A 20382-nucleotide genomic window follows, 5' to 3' on the forward strand; every position below is an offset into this window, starting at 1 on the left:
TTTTTTCTTTACGAACGGGGGATGTTAGCTGAAAATACAGAACTGGCAACCCTTCTGACAAATGCACCTTGAGCCGTCGTAATGAACCGCCCCTCTCATTACCAGCGCTCACATTGCAGGAAGAAGAACATCCCGCTGCTGTTTGTTCAGCTCCTGTTGTGAAGTTACTGAGGGACAAACGAGCGGCGGGCAGTTTGACCAACAATGTCGAGCAGGTAGAAACAGCGTGACTGAAGCCGCGGAAATGAGCGAAACAGCCGAGACGAGAGGGCCCGTAACCCGCCGGAGGAGGACAACCAGCACCAGCACCAAGCAAACCAAGAGGCAAGACGCAGGGGAGAAACCTCCACCGTGTTCCGCTAAAGAAAAAGCCGCAGACAAGGTCCAGAAGCATGCGAACAATAACGGCAATGTGGAGAAAGAAATGGGGAAGTCAACACAGCAGCAGCAGCTCGCAAACAGTCCGAAGAAACAGAGGAGTGCGGTAGACGATATCAACGAAAAGCTCAGGTAACCTTTGACGTTAACGTTCCAGCATTACGTACAGACGTTAACGGTAAATTGTTAGCAGAGGGGTACATCTCATACTCCTCCTCCCCTTTTCATTCATGTGTAATTTAGCCAGAGTCGTTATTCTTCCTCCATTGTTTCCAGTAGCTTAATTGCCGTTTCATGACAGGTTAGCTGGTACTTATTTCTTACAAAGCTGTTCTTGAGCTAGTGGGCATTTAAAAAAAAAAAAAAAGAGTTGCAGAAACCCAAAAGTTGCACTTAATCTTAACATTTCCATAAGCTTTAAATGCCTCCTTTTGAGTTGCCTTCGTTCATCCCCTGTTTTTTTTTCTGCATTTTCTACATTTCTTTAATAGCCTTGCATGAATGCAATCTGTGAGAGTCTGGCACAGGTCTGGGGAGCTTTTTTATTTCCAGCTTTATAAACAAACTGACATAACTTTCATTGCTTGCTTTTTTTATTAGCTGGAGTTTGCTCTTTTGCCAGGCCAATAATAAATAATTTAAGAAAATAGTCAGCAGATCGATGGAGAGTTTGTCTCAGATGTCTCTAATTTTGAAGCAATATAAAAATGAATAGTAGTAACAGACTTCTTTGGCAGGACACTCACTCACTTGTTGAACAGAGGGTAGCTTTGAGTTTGTATACAGGGTGTGTCAGGAGAACAGGTAGGGTATGACCGACCTTGCTGCAAACAATAGCCCGTGCTTCTACCTATGGGCACCACACCAGCTTCTCAGATCTGCCTACCTATTTAAAGCATGCATTTCTTTAGGTTGAAGCCATGCCTTCTTGATTACCCCATGGAATTTCTACATCCTTGTAATTGGTGTGAAGGCCAGGGTCCTAATACGGCACTTTAATACCCAGTAAAAGGAAGGTGATTTTAATTTGTGGTTAATTTTTATTTTAATTGGATCCCAGCCAGCTGACGTAGGCAAGTGATGTGTTCTTGTGACACATGCTTTGGCGATAGCATGTCTACTGTTTGCATGCATTTCTGCACATTTCTCATGCTGAGTGAGTGTCCTGGCACTATGTTAAAAACCGCTTTGGTTTTTCCTCCTTTATTTTTCCATCCTCTTGCCCTCTCTACAGTTTTCCTAACTCGCTGTTATTGCTCCATCTCCTCACCTCTTAACCATTTTCCTCTGACCAGTCTTCTCCTCCTCTGTCCTCGTTCACCCTTTATCACCTATGGCTGTGTAAAAGTTCCTTTATGGTTTCTTGATGAAACGCTTCAGTTTTCTAAAGCATAGATTGGGGGCAGTGCTATGTAAACCTTTTAACTGCAGTGTGTGATTCATCCACGTAAAAGCTGGTATAGAAATTAAATAATTTCCCTCTGATCCTAACTTGAAGTTGATATTAACTTTAATGTCAGATTATACCACATTGTTGTTAAGTGCATTACCACCAAGAAAGTGGTAATCGGTCCATCAAGGAAAATAAGCTAAGTAAAGGAAGTTCAGCATAGCTGGTCCTCAACATGAAGTCACACGTGTGTCATTTTTGAAGGATTTCTCAATGTGTTAATCATAAATGACTCACTCTGAGTTATCGGTGCTTTGTAAGAGTTGTAAAATCAATCCTGTTGCCCTAACTAGATTCCCCCCCTTAGCTTGTGGAGACAGTGAGACAGGAAAGAGTGCTAATCATTTGATTACAGTCTAAAATTTAATGGTGAACGACTGTGTGTTTTTCTGCAGGTGTCACAATCTACAGGAGTCTCTCTTGAGCTCAGCCAGCGGCTACAGCAACTACAGAGGAATCCTCAACTGGTGTGTTGTCATGCTGGTGAGTTAAACCTCATTACATGTCCACGCAGAAATGAAAATGTATGCCACCGTTGCTTCGAAAACTGTAACATTTAGAAAGTTAGACCCCTCATTCACCTAAATCTTACTGGTCTGGACAAGGCTCATGCAAGAAATCTCAAAGAATTACTCTCTAATCTCAACAGCTCATGTATGGTTATTCTTATTCTTTGCCACTTCTCTCTCTCTCTCTCTCTCACTCACTCACTCAGCCACTCAGCCATCCAAAGTGTATAAAACTCCAAACTACTGCAGCAAAACAAAAGTTCCAGCCCACACAAAGTACACATCCCTCTGGGCTTGCTGTTAGACCTGTTGTTACATTGACTTTTTGTGACACATTAACTTGTTGTGTTGTCTGCAGGAACGCTGATAAATCGACTTTTGTGTTATCTCTCATAACACTTGCAGATTAGCCACATAAGTACTTTTTTCTTTTTCTTTTTTTTTTTGGTTTTGCTCTGGCCTGGGTTGCCATTTCTTGTAGATATTTCTATATTTTTGATAAGAGGCGTGTTTGTAAGCTACAGTTTAATCTCAGTGAGCTTGTTTGAACTTTCTCATCAAAAGTGAAGTGTTAGGTGGGCTTATATTACGCGAGGGTCTTTAATTTGCTGCCAAATTGTTTTCCTTTTATTAGTGATTTAGGACAGCGTGGCATCGCAGTGGTTAACACTCTCTCCTCACAGTAAAAGGGTCCTGTCTTTTAAGTTTTTATTTGAGTTTTGTATATTGGGCAAAAAAAATAAATGAGCATCACGCAAAACATGCAACAAAAAAACAAGAGGTTGTGGGATTAGAATCACAGTAAAATAGAAAAAAAAAGGACTTCTTTCTCCTCATATAATGACAGCGAATCTCTTTCAATGGTTAAATGGCACGGTTTCTCCTATCTTGTCTCTCCTATTTCATTTTGGAGTCTTATTGAGTAGGTCATCTGCTCCAAGGTATGTAGATTTTTTTTTTTTTAACAGTATTAGTAAACAAAAAAAAGTGTTTACTTTTTTGCTTTGCTAACTGTCCGTAGGACCTTTCAGACGGTGTTTATCTTTCTTTTAATTCATGTGGGGAAAGCTGCAAAATAACATAAATAAATAAATTAGAACTCTGGAGATCATTCGTGATGATTCTTTCCAAAAAGATTGACTCAAAATGCTTCAGCTCTAACTTTGATCTAACTGGACCCATATCTAATATTGTGGTGATTTCTTTACTGTAAATTTTTAGTGAGCAAACATCCTTAACAGTTATCAGTTCTATGAAAAACTCAATTTTCTATCTGTAGCAGGGACATTTTTATTAGTAATGACAAAGAAATTCCTTCATTCACAATAGCTCACAATGCTTGCTAGTATTGTTATTGTTAATGCTAGCTAGTTATTTGAAAGTAACATTTGCTGAAGCTCCTTTTAAAATAATTCAAATGGTTTGCTACAGTGTATGCAAAGACTAACCATTGTGGCTGCTATACTTTGTAGTGCTACTAGCATTAATAACTAAATTGGCCAACCTGGCTTTCATACAGCAAGATACTTCTGTTGAAGTTGGCTGAATGCAGGCATTTTAGTTAAATATGTCATGTCCCTCTCTGTTGAGGAGACTTCAGGACTGTTAACCTCATTTAGAAACAAGAGCTTCTGCCCCAGTCCAGTGAGGGAAGTGTGGGTGTCTGTCTCCAGAGACAGCCTGCAGTGCCCCAGAGAATCCTGTCAGTTTTAGCCTTATATTAGACATCTAGATTTAAAAATATCCAGTTAGCTGTAATCCACATGAAAGGGAATTTGACTCTAAGTGTGTGTGTGTGTGCTTTGCATATCTGTGTGTAGATGTACTTGCATGATTGCTCTGTCTGGATGTATCTATGCAGATTTCTGTATGTGTGTGTGTGTGTGTGGGTGGTTCTATGACGGGTTTATTCCCGTTTTTGAAGGTTTAGATTGCCGTTCAGCACATCTTTCACTTTGTGGTCACCACATACCCAACGGATGGTGTTCACTTTAGACGTTTTTCAGAGGATGCTTTAGGATCAGGCTGTAAAAATGTAAAGTGGACCCCCAGAGCCTTGAATGTGTGTATATTTAGGAGTTCAGTAAGTTGTGTACTTTGTCCTCGATAACAAGGACCATCAGATAAATTCCTAAAATGTCAGCTGTAGAAGTGCATGCTTCTAGAGATGGGAATATAGATGTATTTTGTGCCCTCCATGATTTTTTTATTTTTTTTATTTTTTTATTTGTAAGATTTAACACAAAATAACAGGGAAAAACTAAGTTTTTAAGAAAATAGCCCAAAATACTAGTAAGAAATTCTTCTTGTGAGAGAAAACTCAATATTCTTGGTACTCCATCCTCTGCATTGCTGGCAGGATAAAATACTTCTCATGTTGTGTAATTACTGAGCTGTCATCATCTAGTATCTGAACCCTGGGAACAAAGTCTACATGGGATTTTGAGACTTTTAGAATACCTTTTGTTTATATTTGTCCTCAGCACCTGCATAGATTATTTGTTACCATTTGATTTGTGATCTGATGAAATTGATTCTGAGGTTCATGAAACATTTTTTTAAGCTTTGTTTTAGAATAGTCTTATTTTCTGATTGTTACCTGAGCTGAGCCTGTTGGGCCTGAACACCTCCCTCTGCAACTGGATCCTGGACTTTCTGACCGGAAGGCCTCAGTCAGTACGGATCGGGAACTGCACCACCACACTGAGCACTGGGGCCCCACAAGGCTGTGTGCTCAGTCCTCTGCTGTTCATACTGCTGACTCATGACTGTGTAGCAACACACAGTTCAAATCACATCATTAAGTTCGCTGATGACACGACCGTGGTGGGTCTCATTAGCAAGAACGACGAGTCAGCGTACAGAGAGGAAGTGCAGAGACTAACGGACTGGTGTAAAGACAACAACCTGTCTCTGAATGTTGACAAGACAAAAGAGATGGTTGTTGACTTTAGGAAGACACGAGGCGACCACTCACCGCTGAGCATCAACGGCTCCTCTGTGGAGATCGTCGACAGCACCAAATTCCTGGGCGTCCACCTGGAGAAGGACCTCGGCTGGTCCCTCAACACCAGCTCCCTGCACAAGAAAGCCCAACAGCGTCTCTTCTTTCTGAGAAGACTGAGAAAGGCTCGGCTTCCACCACCGATCCTGACCACCTTCTATAGAGGAACTATCGAGAGCATCCTGAGCGCTGCATCACTGTCTGGTTTGGGAACTGTGCCATATCGGACCGCAAGACCCTACAGCGGATAGTGGGAACAGCAGAGAAGATCATCGGGGTCTCTCTCCCCTCTATTGAGGACATCTACACCACATGATGCATTTGCAAAGCCACCAGCTTTGTGGCTGATCGGACACACCCCTCTCACACACTCTTCACACTCCTGCCATCTGGAAAAAGGTACCGAAGCATTCGGGCACACACATCCAGACTGTGCAACAGCTTCTTTTTTTTTTTTTTTTTTTTTTTCCACAAGCCACCCATCTCCTCAGCAAAAAGGGACTGACTGATAAGCACAAACACACACACACTCACACACACTATCACTTAGCTTAACTCAACTACCTCAAAACATTGAGACTGGACTGACTAATCAACACAAGCGCAAACACACTGACCTACACCACCAAACCATCGTACACACTAACCTGTAAAGCTCTTTTGCACAATATTATTACTGGACTTTTTGCACTAACTTCTGCACTTCCTAATTTTTGCTGCTACACTAAGGAATGTTTACTGTTCCTCCACTACCTCAACTCATCATCACAAAACCTTATTATGTTACGTTGTGTTTTTCTATCATTCTGTCACTTTGCTGCTCTTGTTTGCACATTTGCACGTGCACTTTGTCTGCTGTCTGATAACAAAAAAAAAAAAAAGTCTTCCTTAGATAGTTAGGTTTTTTTTGTTAATTTATGTTAGGTCAGTCTGTCTTGTCTCTGCTAGCCAGCTAACTAGGCCTCTTAGTTAGCTAGTTTAGTGTTTTCTGTTAATTTATGTTGTAAATTTATGTTGCATGTAGCACCTTGGTTCCTGGAGGAACGTTGTTTCGCCTCACTGTGTACTGTTAAACTGCATATGGTTGAAGTGACAATAAAGCCAACTTGACTTGACCTGATGAATCATGATCCATTTATAGAGACCTCTAAGAGAAGATTGCTCGTTCTGCTGCAGACCCATCTGCTTGGCAAATAGCTGCATACCAGATGTTGGTTTTAAGGTGTCCCCCTTCTCCAAAATCAGACCTGTTCATTTTCAATTGGAAAACTTCATTAGCTACTAACAAGGCACAGATGGCTGCGACCAGTTCTTCTTCATCTTTGTTATATGGTTTAAGACACAGTATTGAGCTTGTTGGTCATAGATATGGGAAGAGTACCTGAGACTTGGAATGGTTCATTGCATTGTTCCAAGTGATTTGCAGACAAGTAAACCATGTAAATAGTTTATATGGCCACAGGCTGACAAGGTCAGTGCACTGTGACGTAAAGCCTGTTTTAAGATTTGATCTTTGTTCTCACCTGTTTTCTCAGGGCATCTTTGCCAGAGGCCAGGTTCAGTGAACATCAGTGGCTTCTTTCATTGTTAAAATTACTATCCACCAGATCAGAGAGGGATGTTCATTTTGCATTATAGATTGTTCAAAGAAAGTACAAGTGGATAGAAGTAATATTTTGATTTAATAGTTCTATAGTGTAGTTTGATAGCTGTATATTATGTGACGAAAAAAAATTATTATTAATAGCATTTCATTTTCTAGAACATTACAAATGATAACAAACATAACATACATGGACATATTAACCTTTTTCCTTCACCCTTCCCAGAGCGCAGAGATTTTGCCCCTGTACCCAGCCCTTACTGTTACTTCAGCCTCCCTAGAACCCTATGACCCTCTGATCCTATGACTTATAATATCCTGTGCTGAAAACTGACGTCCCATCAGTATTTTAATGGTGTGCATAGAAAGGGCAAACAGTAACAATGAAAAACACTGCAGTGGAAACAAGTAGGCCTTGTTTCCACTGCAGGAAAAAGGCAAATCTTTGAAAATCTTCAATGTTGCAATATTCTCTACAAAACGTTGCTACAGTAAATGTGTGACATGCTACAGTTGCCTCCTCTGTGCTGAAGGTTACTAAAGTAAAGGTTACTGGTTTGGACTACAGACAAAACCACATTGCTGCCGGGGTTTGGCAAGCTGGTGGGGATATTCACTGCAGCATGACCCCATTAAGTGTCATACACCAAATGTCCTCATTATCTTAACTAGCTTAAGTGACTAATATAAAAATGAACTAGAACTGTACAGATCCCATATATAATGTTGCTTCTTTAAATTGTGCAAAGTCTAGCGTTATCTTAGACTCTCTGATAGCCCCGATGGCTGAGATGAAGCTGGACTCTGAACTTAAATATACAATTTAATAATAAACTTGTTTTGCTCGACACTTTCTATCAGAGTGCACTTCAGCAGGGTGTCAATGTGAACAGCAGGAACATGTGGCTAAATTTAGCTGAGGATCTAATCTATTTATAACTCAGCAGCTAACATTTTTATTTCTAATATCCTCCTCCTTAATAAATTCCAGCATAAGAATAAATGTGTTTTGTTGTTTGTTTTTCATCAAATTTGAATAGCAACAGTTTCAATGTGTATAAACAAACGGTTACATCTGCACGTTGAAGATTCAGACAAGTGTTTTGTTTTTGGGGTTTTTTGCAGCTTTTTAATGAAGAACAACTTTGAAAAATATGCTTTGAAATATTTCTATAGTACGAGTCATGTTAATATTGTGTCCTGTTGCATCTTTCTCAGGTGCTGAGTAATGCACGACTTTTCTTAGAGAACATCATAAAGTGAGTATGCACCTATATTTATGTAGCTGTTATTGGGGGGTTTTAATCAACAAGAGCTTACATATTGAGAACTGCTTCACGTCCAGAACAACTTGAACTGTTGCTGCAGTACAGATGTTCTAAGGCATGAGCTTGTTCCAGGTCTTAGGTTATGAAGCTTATTTCCTCTTGTTCCACATCAGCTTGGACAGGCTCCAGCCTTTTGCATCACTTTAAGAGATGACTTCCTATAGCTGTAAAATATATTTCTGTTCCTTCTTCAGGTATGGCATCTTGGTAGATCCTATCCAAGTAGTGTCCCTCTTCTTAAAGGACCCCTACAGCTGGCCAGCAGCATGCCTAATCATTGGTACGGAGCCTTAATTTTACTGCACACGGTTATTGAGTTACAACTTTGTGTTTATTTGTGACTTTAGGATTGAGATGATAAAATTCACAAACATGGTTTGTAGTTGTATTGCTGTGTAGTGGTTATTAACAGCTTCTTTAAGTACAAAAGATGTAAATGGATCCAGAGTAATTAAGTTTTTCAGTGGCTCATATGTGCAATGTTGCCACATAGAAGTGCAGTTCATGTGAGCCTCTGTGTATAATATATTTTGCTGGTGATTGTTCAGATTTTATTTACTTGGATACAGTTGATTCTTGATGCAGTCTGTGTTTTACAACACAGGTAATCAGTACTAGGGTGAAAGCAGAACTTAAAACAAAGGTCATATTTGAATGTTCTTCAAATTCTCTTTTGAAGTTCGTGACTGAAATAAACAGAGTAATGATTGATTTTGATTTTTATGGCATAGCATCTCATAGAGTTTGAGTACTGTTTTTGTTTTTGTGTTTTAGTGTCCAATGTGTTCATATTAGCAGCCTTGTACATAGAGCGGCGTCTGGCTGTGGTAAGTCCCTACACGAATATGATGTGTTTTTCTGTGTTGGATTAAATTTTCATTTAACTTGTGATGCTCAGTTCTTCGTCTGGGACTCTTCGACCTCAGTAAGCTTATTTGTTGATGTGATAACACTGTTTTCTTACAGTACAAAGAAAGTGGATTTGATTAGAAGGTTGTCGTTCTGTGATCTCCCATGTGTGCTTGAAACAGGTGCTTTTCAGTTGCCGAAGTCTTCAAAGTAAATTCAACATCACAGCGCCACCTCTTTTTATACCTGCTCTTAAATCCGATAAGAACACTGAAGCTGATCCAGATTAGATAGCACAGTTCCTTAAGAGAAAAAATACTGAAAGTATTAATAAAATATTGCTTACTTTTTGTCCTTTATTCTTTCTAGGGCACAATCTCCGAAACTACAGGGCTGATTCTTCACTTGTTTAATCTGACATCCTTGTTAATCTTTCCTTCAGCCTCAGTACTCACTGTGACCTCCATCACACCAGGTACATGATTTTTTTTTTTTTTTTCTTATGCTTTATTCTTTTTTACACAAGAGTGGGTCTTCTGTTTAGAAAATTAGAACAAATGAGAGCAATAATGTCAAGTACTTTAAGGTGAATATGAGTGAGCCAGTGAGTCAATCTGTACACATACCCAGCTATGCTTGGTTCATTATTTATTTATTATGTACCATGTCATCTATTGCACACTGCTAGTGACTCGTACATTGTGTGTGTCTGTGTCAGTGGGTGGTGTGCTCTCCTTAGGCACCTACACAGTGCTGTTTCTCAAGCTGTACTCCTACATGGACTCCAACAAGTGGTGCAGAGAAATCAGACAAGCCAAAGCTAAAAGAATGACACGATCATATTCGTGTAAGTATATTAGCATAGGAACTGCTGGGCCGTTGAATCATTGTGACTAAGGTCAACAAAACGACTCGTATCTGTGAATGAATTCAGTAGATGATTCATACCTGCAGAGATTTGTTGCACTGTTTTGCTTATACTGCCATCTAGTGGTGGCATAGTAACATGTGCAACTCTTTCATAGAATAGCTGGCGCTATTTCAATTGACCGTGGATGAAAGCTGGATCTGCATCTGTAGCTATATTACTGTGGATTCATTTTAATACACCATAATGAATAAAATAAAATTGAATGATGCTTGAAATTCTAATTGTTGTGCCTATTCATCTGCCACATTCAGGTCCAATTGTGGCACAGTCCAACGGGTCAGCGGTTAACACCAATGTCTCCTACCCAGGCAACCTCACACACAGAGGTAACAGACTGCACAGTTAGTGCAGATGGACATTGCTACCAACAACAATGAGAAAGAAAATTAGTGGGTCAAAATATTTGCTGTGTAAATATTAACTTGTTAAAGTAGGGGCTGAGGAGTATCTCTTTGTATAGCCAGTAAATGTCGTTTCTCACAAGGTCTTATTAATTTTTTTTAAAACATTCCAGTATCAAAGTCAGAAAGTGTAGGATCAAGTCATTAATGTGACACATTGATGTGACCTGTTTGTGTTTGTCTTTAGACATGTACTACTTCATCTTTGCACCAACTCTCTGCTACCAGCTCAACTTCCCACGGTCTCCACGGATACGCAAAAGGTTTCTGATCAGAAGACTTTTTGAAATGGTGAGAGGAAACGATCAGAAACGGTCCCAAAATTTTAGTTGGTGACCTAATTATAATGACAGAAAATGAATCGCAATCACAAACGAGGAGATGAATGTGTGAATGTTTTGTTTAAATCTTCTTTTCTTCCAGCTTTTCCTCATGCAGTTGTTGGTGGGATTAATACAGCAGGTATGTAGAATATTTACAGACACTTGGCAAGCATGCTGATCATACACTGTATGCATGCATTAAATAACTGATCAGTCAAGTGTGATTTAAATCGGGGGTGTCGTGAAATAACAATGGTCTTTGCTCACTTTTCTGATGCTACAGTTACTTCTTTCACACACCAGCAGATTCTTGCATCAAATTTACAAAGTTGGCATGCCCCGTATAGCCGTTACCATTCTGCTTCTACTCCATTACCACATGCTGAAACCTTGGAGCTGGAAAATGCTGCCTGCAATAAATATATTTAGATTTGACTTATAGTTTGTTTTCTGTAGCTGAATATTGTTTATCTGTCATTCTCTTACATTGTTTAGTGAAAATCTGAAATTGTGATATGCCTAGTTCGAACACATTTCTTCTTTGAGTATATTGTGGAAAAGCAGCAAAAAAAAAAACCCCTAACCTAAGTCTGTGTCTTCCAGTGGATGGTCCCAAGTGTTCAGAACTCAATGAAACCGTTCCAGGTGTGTATAAACATAGAGACACTCACTACATCACTTACAATGGCTCCAATAAGGCAAGAGTCAAAAATATTTGCCTGAAACTGGAGCGGTCTTATAAAGAAAAGGTATCTCTTTTTTTTTTTTTTTTTTTTTTTTTTATTACTTCTTAAAGGAAATGGACTTTTCTAGGATGGTGGAGCGGCTGCTGAAACTAGCTGTGAGTATCTAGACTGCACATCAGAGACTTTATCAGTGATCTGTTATTAGTATTAGTGATCTAAATTAAACACTCAAATTAATTCCTTTATTCTGGTATTGTCATTTTTTGTTTGTTTTTTTTGTTTTTTGTATTATTTTAACATTTTTAAAGTGAAATTTATTCTGTGCTCATCTCAAAAGAGGTCTCAAGAGTTACATTTGTTAGTCAACAGTAGTTCAACCTTACCAACCTAGACACCTTTTCCTCTCTCCTTTTCTAATCCTCCCCCCTGGCTGCCTCCTCCCAGGTTCCTAACCATCTAATATGGTTAATATTCTTCTATTGGTTTTTCCATTCCTCTCTGAACTTTGTGGCAGAGCTCCTGCAGTTTGGAGATCGGGAGTTCTACAGGGACTGGTGGTGAGTCGTCAAGCATACATTTTCTGTGTGACTCCTCTCATCTTTCATTTATTTATTTATTTTTTTGCTTCTTCCATTTTTCTGTTACTTTAATATGATGTTGTGCAGTCTGTCAGATGTAGAAGTGATGGTGTTTCCAAATGCAACAGATGATGTATCACATAGGTTTCAAAGAGTGTTTTCCTAGAAATATTGATTCAAATCGCACTGCAGTTTTGACATCAGTTCCTTAAACTGCTCTTGATTTCAGGAACTCTGAGACTGTCACATACTTCTGGGCCAACTGGAACATCCCAGTGCACAAGTGGTGCCTGAGGTGAGCAGCAAACTCTGTAATGACAAGTATTTATTTATTTATTTATTTATTTATTTATTTATTTATTTATTTAAAATCAGTATTGCCACATGGTTTGATTGGCTTTAGTCTCATTAATAGTGCATATATAGTTAGACCCAGATATAAAAAGAAAGACCAGGAGTCATTTGTCTGTTTCCCTGTTTTGCAGACATTTCTATAAGCCAATGTTGAGGAAGGGGGTGAACAAATTTCTGGCTCAAACTGCTGTTTTTCTGGCTTCTGCCTTTTTCCATGAGGTAACTGAGCAACATTTAGCCTCAAACACCTTTGATGGCTGTTTTTACTTCTGTATGTGAAGCAGACTGTTTTTACTAAATGTTTTATTCCTACATGAGGGCAGAAATTCAGAGGTTCCTGGTGTATGCACAGAAACTGAAAGAAGAGTTGCTAGCTTACAGCATCACTGTTATAAATGCAACTGCTGAGTTCTAAAAAAGGGAATCTGTTTCTTTCCTCAGTACCTGGTGAGCGTTCCTCTCAAGATGTTTAGACTGTGGGCATTCATGGGAATGATGGCTCAGGTAAGGCCCTATATTTATTCATTTCATTATATACTGAGGCATACACATGCATTCACCTCTGACCTTTTAAACCCTTCAGGTTCCTCTGGCTTTGTTCGTAAGTCGCTTCCTGAACGGAAATTACGGCAACGCGGCCGTGTGGATCTCACTCATAATTGGACAGCCCATCGCCGTGTTGATGTACGTCCATGACTACTATGTCATTCATTACGGGAGCACTACATAACACAGGACAGACACCCACACACTAGTCTGTGAAACACGCCAATGAGGTATTATAGAGCAGGTTCGAGGGAATCCATGGCAAGCTGATGTTTATGAAGCTGTTGAAGCTTTGGCACGAAAGTTGTGACTTTATTTTTGCACATTAGAAAACCATCAGGAAATGATTTTGGATATTTAGGAGTCTTGTCTAGTCTCACACTGCACCCCTGTCAGCCTCCAACTGTGCAATCCACTGTACGAAAACAAATATATGGTGCTAGTGGTTTAATCTACCGTTCATTGGCTCAAAGGTTAGACTTCTTTGGGGGTTGGGGACTCCTCTGCTTTAATACATTCATCTTAAAAGTGGGAAGACTAATAAAAACCACACGCTCCTCCGCTCAGTGAATGTTTAAGAATGCACATACCAGCAGGTGCAACAAGTGTGAACCACTGCCAACTGTGCACAAGCTACAGCCTGGATCCAGGATCCTTCTTCCAGAGAAACTATATGAAAATGGGGATTCTATATCAGGGGCTGAGGAGCATCTTTGTATATCCAGAGGCAACACTTTTAAATGTTAAAGCCAGTAAACTTCTACAAGCTAAAGCCTGACATCCTGGTCAACCACTTAAGAATCTCCATGGCTTGACATAGACCAGACTGACTTTTGCATGTATCCTTGGATGCAATATAACTTCCAGTATTACGGACGGTATATTTAAAAATGACATTGAAAATGTCCAAAGGTAAAAAAACTGAAGGAAACAAGGATTCCTCTCCAAAAAGACTGAGCACCAGGACGTTGATGTGGATTTATTTGTACAGTTGTATGTCAAACAAAATCAATGCAAGCTTTGAGCGGAAGAGCACGTGCTGCCGGCTTACTTGCCTTGGCTTTATCATCATCTTGTGTCTGCACTGCCTTTGATTTGTCGAGTTTATTTTATAGTTTTGCAGTATTGTATTTGCTGGATGTTTGTGCCATCTTGAAATCACATGTGGTATTTTGTGTTTAAACTAATGATTTAAGTGTTTGATTTGCCAGATTAAACCAATGAATGTTTTTTGCACTTGAGATGCATGCAGTTAACTGAAGCAATAGATTTCAATGGATGCATTATTTTAAGTTGTATCAATCATGTAAAGAAAACAAATTTGTGCTGAGATTTCTGTTCTGTAATCTGCTTGTTGACGTTGCTGTTAAAAGGGGAAAACTGAAGCTGCGTTAATTTAAAGAAGGCAGTTGAAACAGCCTGATCACGTTGGATGATTTACAGTATTTGTTGAGTCCATTTCTTTGATCTAGATGTTGTCAGAACATGACACTACTGCCAGTGTGGATAACATACCATAAATTGATGTAGGAAGATGTTCTTATTTTATCAATCTTTGAAAGATAAGTGACAGCCTTTTGTTTAAAAATGGTTGCATTCTTTCCTTTTTGATCATAATTCAGGGAAAAACTGTCCTTGAGCACCAGTAATAGAACTGAGTGTTGGCATTCCTTACTGAATACTAAGTGCCTGCTGTAAAAAGGAGGGGAAAATGCTTGCATTTAAACTGAAGAAAAATGCTGTTAGATTTGATGCCAAATACTTGTAATATAATCCAAAATGTAGGAAAGGTAGTTTAACTTTTATCTATGTAGCAAGTGGGCTTCTTTGTATGGTATGGTGATTTGTGCGGGAGCCTAAGATTTACTGCACTAAGCTCAAACTGAAATATTTTACCAAATCTCAGTTTTAAAGCTATAATTTTTCTTTTCCTGAAAACACAAAAGTAAAGCATCATTCTGATCACTTTATTAGTATTTCATTGCACAAATGACACTTTTTGTCTGACCCACTTTCATCTGCAAATGTGACCCAGTTCTGAATTTTGTCAGATGTGAGATACGGTTATTGTGTGACACCAGAGTTAACATCTGAGTAGTTTTTTGTTTTTTTTTCTCCCCTAAAAACTAGTTTCTACATTTACAAACCATGTATCTAAATGACATGAGCTTGCTGAGGAAAAACAGAAAATGCGTACTTCAGTACAATCTAGAAAGAGGCGTCCAAAGCAGTTCAAAGGTGTTTCTTCAATATTAGTTAATGTTGAGGTGTGTGTTTTGTTTTGTTTTTGATGCAATATGTAAAAATGAATATATTGCTAGTTTTGCTCATGTGTACAGAAATCCAAAGTGAAGAGAAAGATTATCTTGGAAAGGCAACTGTCACTGAAAGCGTGTGGTGTTTGATTTAAAAAAAAAAAACAAAAAAAAACATTTATATGGTTATTGGACTTGTCTGTGTTTCATTAACTCTTTTCCCCCATTTGGTGACCTCCCCTGAGTTTTGACACCACAGTACATATCTGTGAAGATGTGGTTTGTTGGCTATTTGAATAGCTTCCAGGCAAAGACCACCCTCACAAACTTCTGATGCAAACCCATTTTGTTCTATAAGCAGGCCTGAAATATGGCAGAAATGAAAAGGGCTTCTAGGCCAACTTCTAGTAGGTTTTCAGTTGGTAAAGACTTAAACAAGTAGTGTGCCTCCTTCGGTTTTTGACAAATAAGATGATTATCCTAAATCCTGTACTTAATGTTATAGCACATCAAAAGCAGTTGTGGTAATCATTCTTTATAAACTTAAAAGCAAGCAGCATTATTAGCAGAGACCCTGTGATGCTGTCTTTTGATCCATCCATCCATCTGCTCAAAACTGCTCAGCTGGAAGCTCATGCTACACCCGCTGCTTACCTTTTAGTCCCATATTTGAAAAGGTTTGGCACCGATGCTCTATAAGAGACAAAACGCGCACTGTGAGGTGTTTTTAAACATCCTTGAGCTCACTCCATAGACATTACGCACTTTGAGACCCTTCAAGCAGTTGCTACGCATATCGCTGGTTGCTATTGCACTTGATTCGTTTGTTTACGGGTTTTCGTTTCCCTTATACTAGTTCCGGGTGAACCCCTCCCCGCTTAATTTGAGGAAATAATTATTGTATGAATCTTTATAAAAAGTGTGTGTGTGTGTGTGTGTGTGTGTGTGTGTGTGTACACATACACATATATTCATTGTATTTTGTGCAGCCAGGGAACCGATCCATAAACAACTCGGTTGAGGTGGTAACAGGAAACCTGAAGATATTTTTTTTCCCAAAACACTTTATTACAACCTGGTAATAAACAGCATAGGTAATAAATACACCTGAATAAAACACAGAAGAAGCAAAATGAAGCAGATCAAGCAGAAAAAGCCTGCCTAAAACAAACAGACTAGCGCTTGATAATGTTCACATAAAGGCTTTTATCTAAGCACACATTCTGTTTTTATAGATATTTATTTTGTGAAGAAACCACCGGTAGGCATTTAATACAAAATCTAATATTGTAATTATTAATATTGTAAATGAACAGGTGTGGTTAAGGAATTGGGCTAGAAGTAGTTAGCCTAATCAAAATAAATGTCACAATCATCACAGCATCTAAACATATTTCTATAATAGAGAGCCAAATCTGAGAAACCTTTTAGCAAATATAAAACTACTGCCATGTAAAATAACAGGATTAAAATCAGATACAAGCAAGTGTCAGGATCTTATTTGTTTAAAGGACCAGAGGTAAAGATCATATTTTGTTCTTGTCAAGTGTTATAGCTTTAATAGCAACAATGATTCATTGAAACTAAGTCTTTCTGCTGATATTCATACCTCTAGTACAAGAAAGAAAAAATAAAGGGATTCTGCATTGTGTCAGAAGGAAATATAGATGAGGGCATAAGGTGGTCAACATTCATAAATATTGTTTAGAATGCACAGGATGGTGGCAAACTGGAAAAACCCCAGAATAATGGACATGGTGGACTTTTATTATTTATTCAATTATCTTTTTACAGCAGTGCAAGGAAACATCAGACCAGACTTGAATGTGCAGAGACTCACGAAAAAGTCAAAACTAAATGTCTCACTGAATCTGCATAATGTTGTCACAACTAAAACTCCAAGTCACATCGGGGGGGCTGCACACCGCAAGAAGCTCTACTGCTGCAAGACACAGACAGACAAGTGTTGAACTTCTACACAACATTTTTACAGACTGAGAGCTGAAATGGTAACTTCTTAAATGTAACACTGTATTAGCGTTCACGTATATGGAGAGATGTACTAACCTTGGCCTTCTGATTCTGGACAGGCAGGTAGAGTTTAAACTCAGCTGGAAGCTCATCCTCAGAGTACAGTCTGTCGGAGAAATACACCCTCCTTATCCGACAGTTAGCATGAATCTGAGGGGGGAAACAGAGCAGATGTTAAAAAGAGAAAAAGGAATATTGTGCCAAATTCTTACTATAGAGAAACAGGAAAGACTCAGAGGTTCCTCATGTGTGCACTAACCTGTACACGTAGCGTCTCTGTGTAATTGGTTCCATAAGCCCTCCTGGTGAAGTCGGACAGGTTGAACTGAATCTGGTTCCAGCCGTCATCGAGCCTCATGGGCATGGTGCAGATGAAGGGCTTCACCCTCGTCGTGCTCTGATAGTTACTCGCTCGAAACCGCCGGCGAACGTTTTTATCGTCCAGAACCTGAGAGGGAGATTTGAGACACACGTAGCACCAGGTCTATGGTAGATTCCCAGACTGTATGTTAGCCAATCACAAAGCATTTAAATGTCTCTACCTGGACCTCAAAGGTGAAATACTTCTTGAGGTTCTTAATGATCATGACCAAAAAGGGAAGTTTGATCCCCAGGGTCTTCTTGGGGTCTGCAGGGCATGTTATGTAGGTGGTGCTGTAGGGAGGACAGAGTTGATGAAGCTAGGATGGGCGAGACTTAAATAACAGATTTATTTCAGTTATTTAACACGACAAAAATATTAAAGGAAGTAAATCTAATTACTATGCCTAGCATCTACATGATACATTAATGTACACATACTTCAAACAGAACACAAAGACATATTATGAAAAAAGAATATCATGTTAAATATGCCAGGACTGCAATAGTGTATATAATTATATAATTGTGTATATTATTATAATTTTCAGTTTACATATCCTGTACATATCGTAGAACTGAAAGTAAAGTTGACCTTTGATTAATAAATAAACAGACAAACTCACCTGACATTTGTTCCCTCAATCTCCAGCACATTCGAATGTATGTCATTGTCCGTGACTCTCTTTATGTGACCGTTCCTCACCTGTGAAAACCCAGAAATAGATTTGTTCCCTTATTTTCAATGGAGAAATTAGAATGTTTCCCAGAGCGTTTAGAGTGCTGTATGGCGTACCAACTGTAAACCCCCCTGAATCAGATGTGGGATATCGAAGCAAAACTAATGAATGAAGAAGGCATGTCTCATATCTAAAGTCAGATTCATCAACCAGGGATTGGGACTGCCAGGACCCCCACCCCTGATCGCTGCCCAATCCACAAAGCACTGAACCTAATACTTGCTTTTCAAGCTTTGAGTTTTTCTATCCAACTATCGCTAAGTCCTTGCAGATAGGGGGTCATCTCACTGTTGGGGTTTTCTCTGCATTACTGTAGGTACCTTACATTATAATTCGAGGCACCTCAAGTCAACTGTTGTTGTTATTTGGTGCTATATAAAATTGAATTGAAATGAATTACAGACGTTTGGAGACACCACTGGGTGGTGCCGCCCGACCTCCGGGTTAGAGATCAGTTGTTGCTTCAGAGGAGTTCAAATATCTCTGGATCTTGCTTATGGGAAAGGAGAGACAGGAGACTGACAGATGGAGTGGTGTGGCGTGTGCAATGATGCAGACCGTGAAGAGAGAGCTAAGCATTAAGGGAAACTGTCAATTTACCAGTCGCTCAAGAGAATAGAATCGCGGATACAAGCAGCAGAAATATTCCCTCAGAGCTAGGGTGAGGAGCTCAGACACGCTGGAGAGATTATGTCTCTTGGGTGAGTTTGGGAACGCCTCCGTGTACGCCCGGACAAGGTGATGGGGAATGCAAAGTCTGAGTCTATCTACTTAGAGTGCCTTCTTGCAACCTGGACTTGGATACGCGGCAGAAAATGAATGGATGGATGGATGGATGGATATCTCATGTCTCAGATCATTTGTCACCACTGCATAGATGGCCATGCAGAGAGGACTGCAAAGCTCATACTTGAATATCTGACCAGTAACAACTCCTGTTTAGCACATTAGCCCGTAAAACCGTGTGAATGGTACCAATGACTCAATCAAGCGAATGTAACTTCAATTACTGATGTGTGACTCAGGTTAGCAACTTAGCAGCACTGCCTCCATGGCTACCCTGTATCATGTTGCTTCTACAAGTAATCAACAAGAACTGCGCGTCGTGAATTTAAAGTGCATCTAGAAAACGTCCACAGCCATAAAACAGTGCGAAGTTTAAAAGCGACGTGAGTGCACATGATGCTAGCCAGTTTTAGCCCCGCTCGCTAAGCCAACATACAGCTCCCTGCTTCCGTTCTGAGCGGCTGCTTACCTTTTTGTCCCATATCTGAAGAGGTTTGCTGCCGATACTATATAAAATAGACAAAAAACCGCTCTGGAATGTGTTTTTAAACATCTTCTTTGGGCTCAGCAGACAATCAATGTGCACATACTGTAACCGCTTCTAACTAAAGCTATACGTTTGTTTACAGGTTTAATTTCCGCCTCCAACTTTTCTGGTTCCGTGTGCTAGAATATAAACCGTTCCGCCAACAGAAACTACCACGTTGTCACTCAGAAGAAAAATGAGAAATCCGTTTCACTGAGTGGTCGAATATTCCCACACGGTGTGAAAACAGAAAGAAGGCAGCGGATGTCTCGTTTTTATTTTGGTGTTGCTGGGGAACGAAAATCATCTGACGTTGTTCATGCCGGTTAATAAATGCTGACGCTTCTCGGTCGCCGTGGTAACAGTGTAAGCTTAAAGCACAAGTGTTTAACATAATGTCGTCTAGAAGTCGCCGAAATAACCAAAACAGCTTTCACGCTTGATGATTTTTATTTCAGTTACTGAATGCATGATATAATAAAAACTCCCTAATCATAAACTAATTCAAAATATCTTGAGCTGCCCGATTCTCACCGCCTGCAGCCAGATCCATATGCGCGTCTCCAAAGAATTTTAAGACTTCTCTTTAGTTTAGAGAGATGAGCTTTCACACATAGCTTCCGTAACCAAGTAGGGCCGCACAGCTCTGATCCTCCATTACAGCTGTCAGGATATTACCTGTACAGTTCCTGTAGAGGGATGATGCAGCATTAAACAAGGCACCCTTGATCTACTGGAGTTTCC

The 20382-nt window shown here is 39.5% G+C and overlaps 2 protein-coding genes across 2 annotated transcripts; one reads left to right on the forward strand and one right to left on the reverse strand.

Annotated features, from left to right (window-relative positions):
- Positions 1-5: 5 nt before the first annotated feature.
- Positions 6-15389, forward strand: dgat1a (diacylglycerol O-acyltransferase 1a). Its single transcript, XM_085445327.1, has 17 exons — positions 6-510; positions 2224-2311; positions 8163-8203; positions 8467-8552; positions 9047-9099; positions 9491-9596; positions 9840-9968; positions 10304-10378; positions 10641-10744; positions 10877-10915; positions 11380-11421; positions 11573-11617; positions 11907-12019; positions 12270-12335; positions 12526-12613; positions 12836-12898; positions 12978-15389. Exons 1-17 carry the CDS (start codon positions 245-247, stop codon positions 13122-13124), a joined length of 1551 nt encoding a protein of 516 aa, XP_085301453.1. The 5' UTR covers positions 6-244; the 3' UTR covers positions 13125-15389.
- Positions 15390-16941: 1552 nt separating this feature from the next.
- On the reverse strand, positions 16942-19972 carry cfap20 (cilia and flagella associated protein 20). Its single transcript, XM_085446485.1, has 6 exons — positions 19582-19972; positions 18213-18292; positions 17769-17880; positions 17486-17674; positions 17263-17376; positions 16942-17137 (listed from the first exon to the last, which is right to left on the reverse strand). The coding sequence occupies exons 1-6, from the start codon at positions 19663-19665 to the stop codon at positions 17132-17134; spliced, it is 585 nt and encodes a 194-aa protein (XP_085302611.1). The 5' UTR covers positions 19666-19972; the 3' UTR covers positions 16942-17131.
- Between the last annotated feature and the right edge of the window lie 410 nt (positions 19973-20382).

This window comes from Copadichromis virginalis, linkage group LG22, assembly GCF_057382275.1.
Source record: "Copadichromis virginalis isolate Kocher_CV1m ecotype Utaka linkage group LG22, C_Virginalis_male_GT1.1, whole genome shotgun sequence".
Classification (NCBI taxonomy): domain Eukaryota; kingdom Metazoa; phylum Chordata; class Actinopteri; order Cichliformes; family Cichlidae; genus Copadichromis; species Copadichromis virginalis.

Bases quoted from the DNA above. Each gene is read 5' to 3' on its own strand.
- dgat1a (XM_085445327.1), top strand. From the start codon at position 245: ATGAGCGAAACAGCCGAGACGAGAGGGCCCGTAACCCGCCGGAGGAGG. The intron at 511-2,223 runs GTAACCTTTGAC...GTTTTTCTGCAG, and splicing joins GATATCAACGAAAAGCTCAG to GTGTCACAATCTACAGGAGT. The intron at 8,204-8,466 runs GTGAGTATGCAC...TTCCTTCTTCAG, and splicing joins TTCTTAGAGAACATCATAAA to GTATGGCATCTTGGTAGATC.
- cfap20 (XM_085446485.1), bottom strand. From the start codon at position 19,665: ATGTTTAAAAACACATTCCAGAGCGGTTTTTTGTCTATTTTATATAGT. The intron at 17,881-18,212 runs GTGAGTTTGTCT...TCCTCCCTACAG, and splicing joins ATTGAGGGAACAAATGTCAG to CACCACCTACATAACATGCC. The intron at 17,377-17,485 runs GTTAGTGCACAC...TTCCCCCCTCAG, and splicing joins CAGAGACGCTACGTGTACAG to ATTCATGCTAACTGTCGGAT.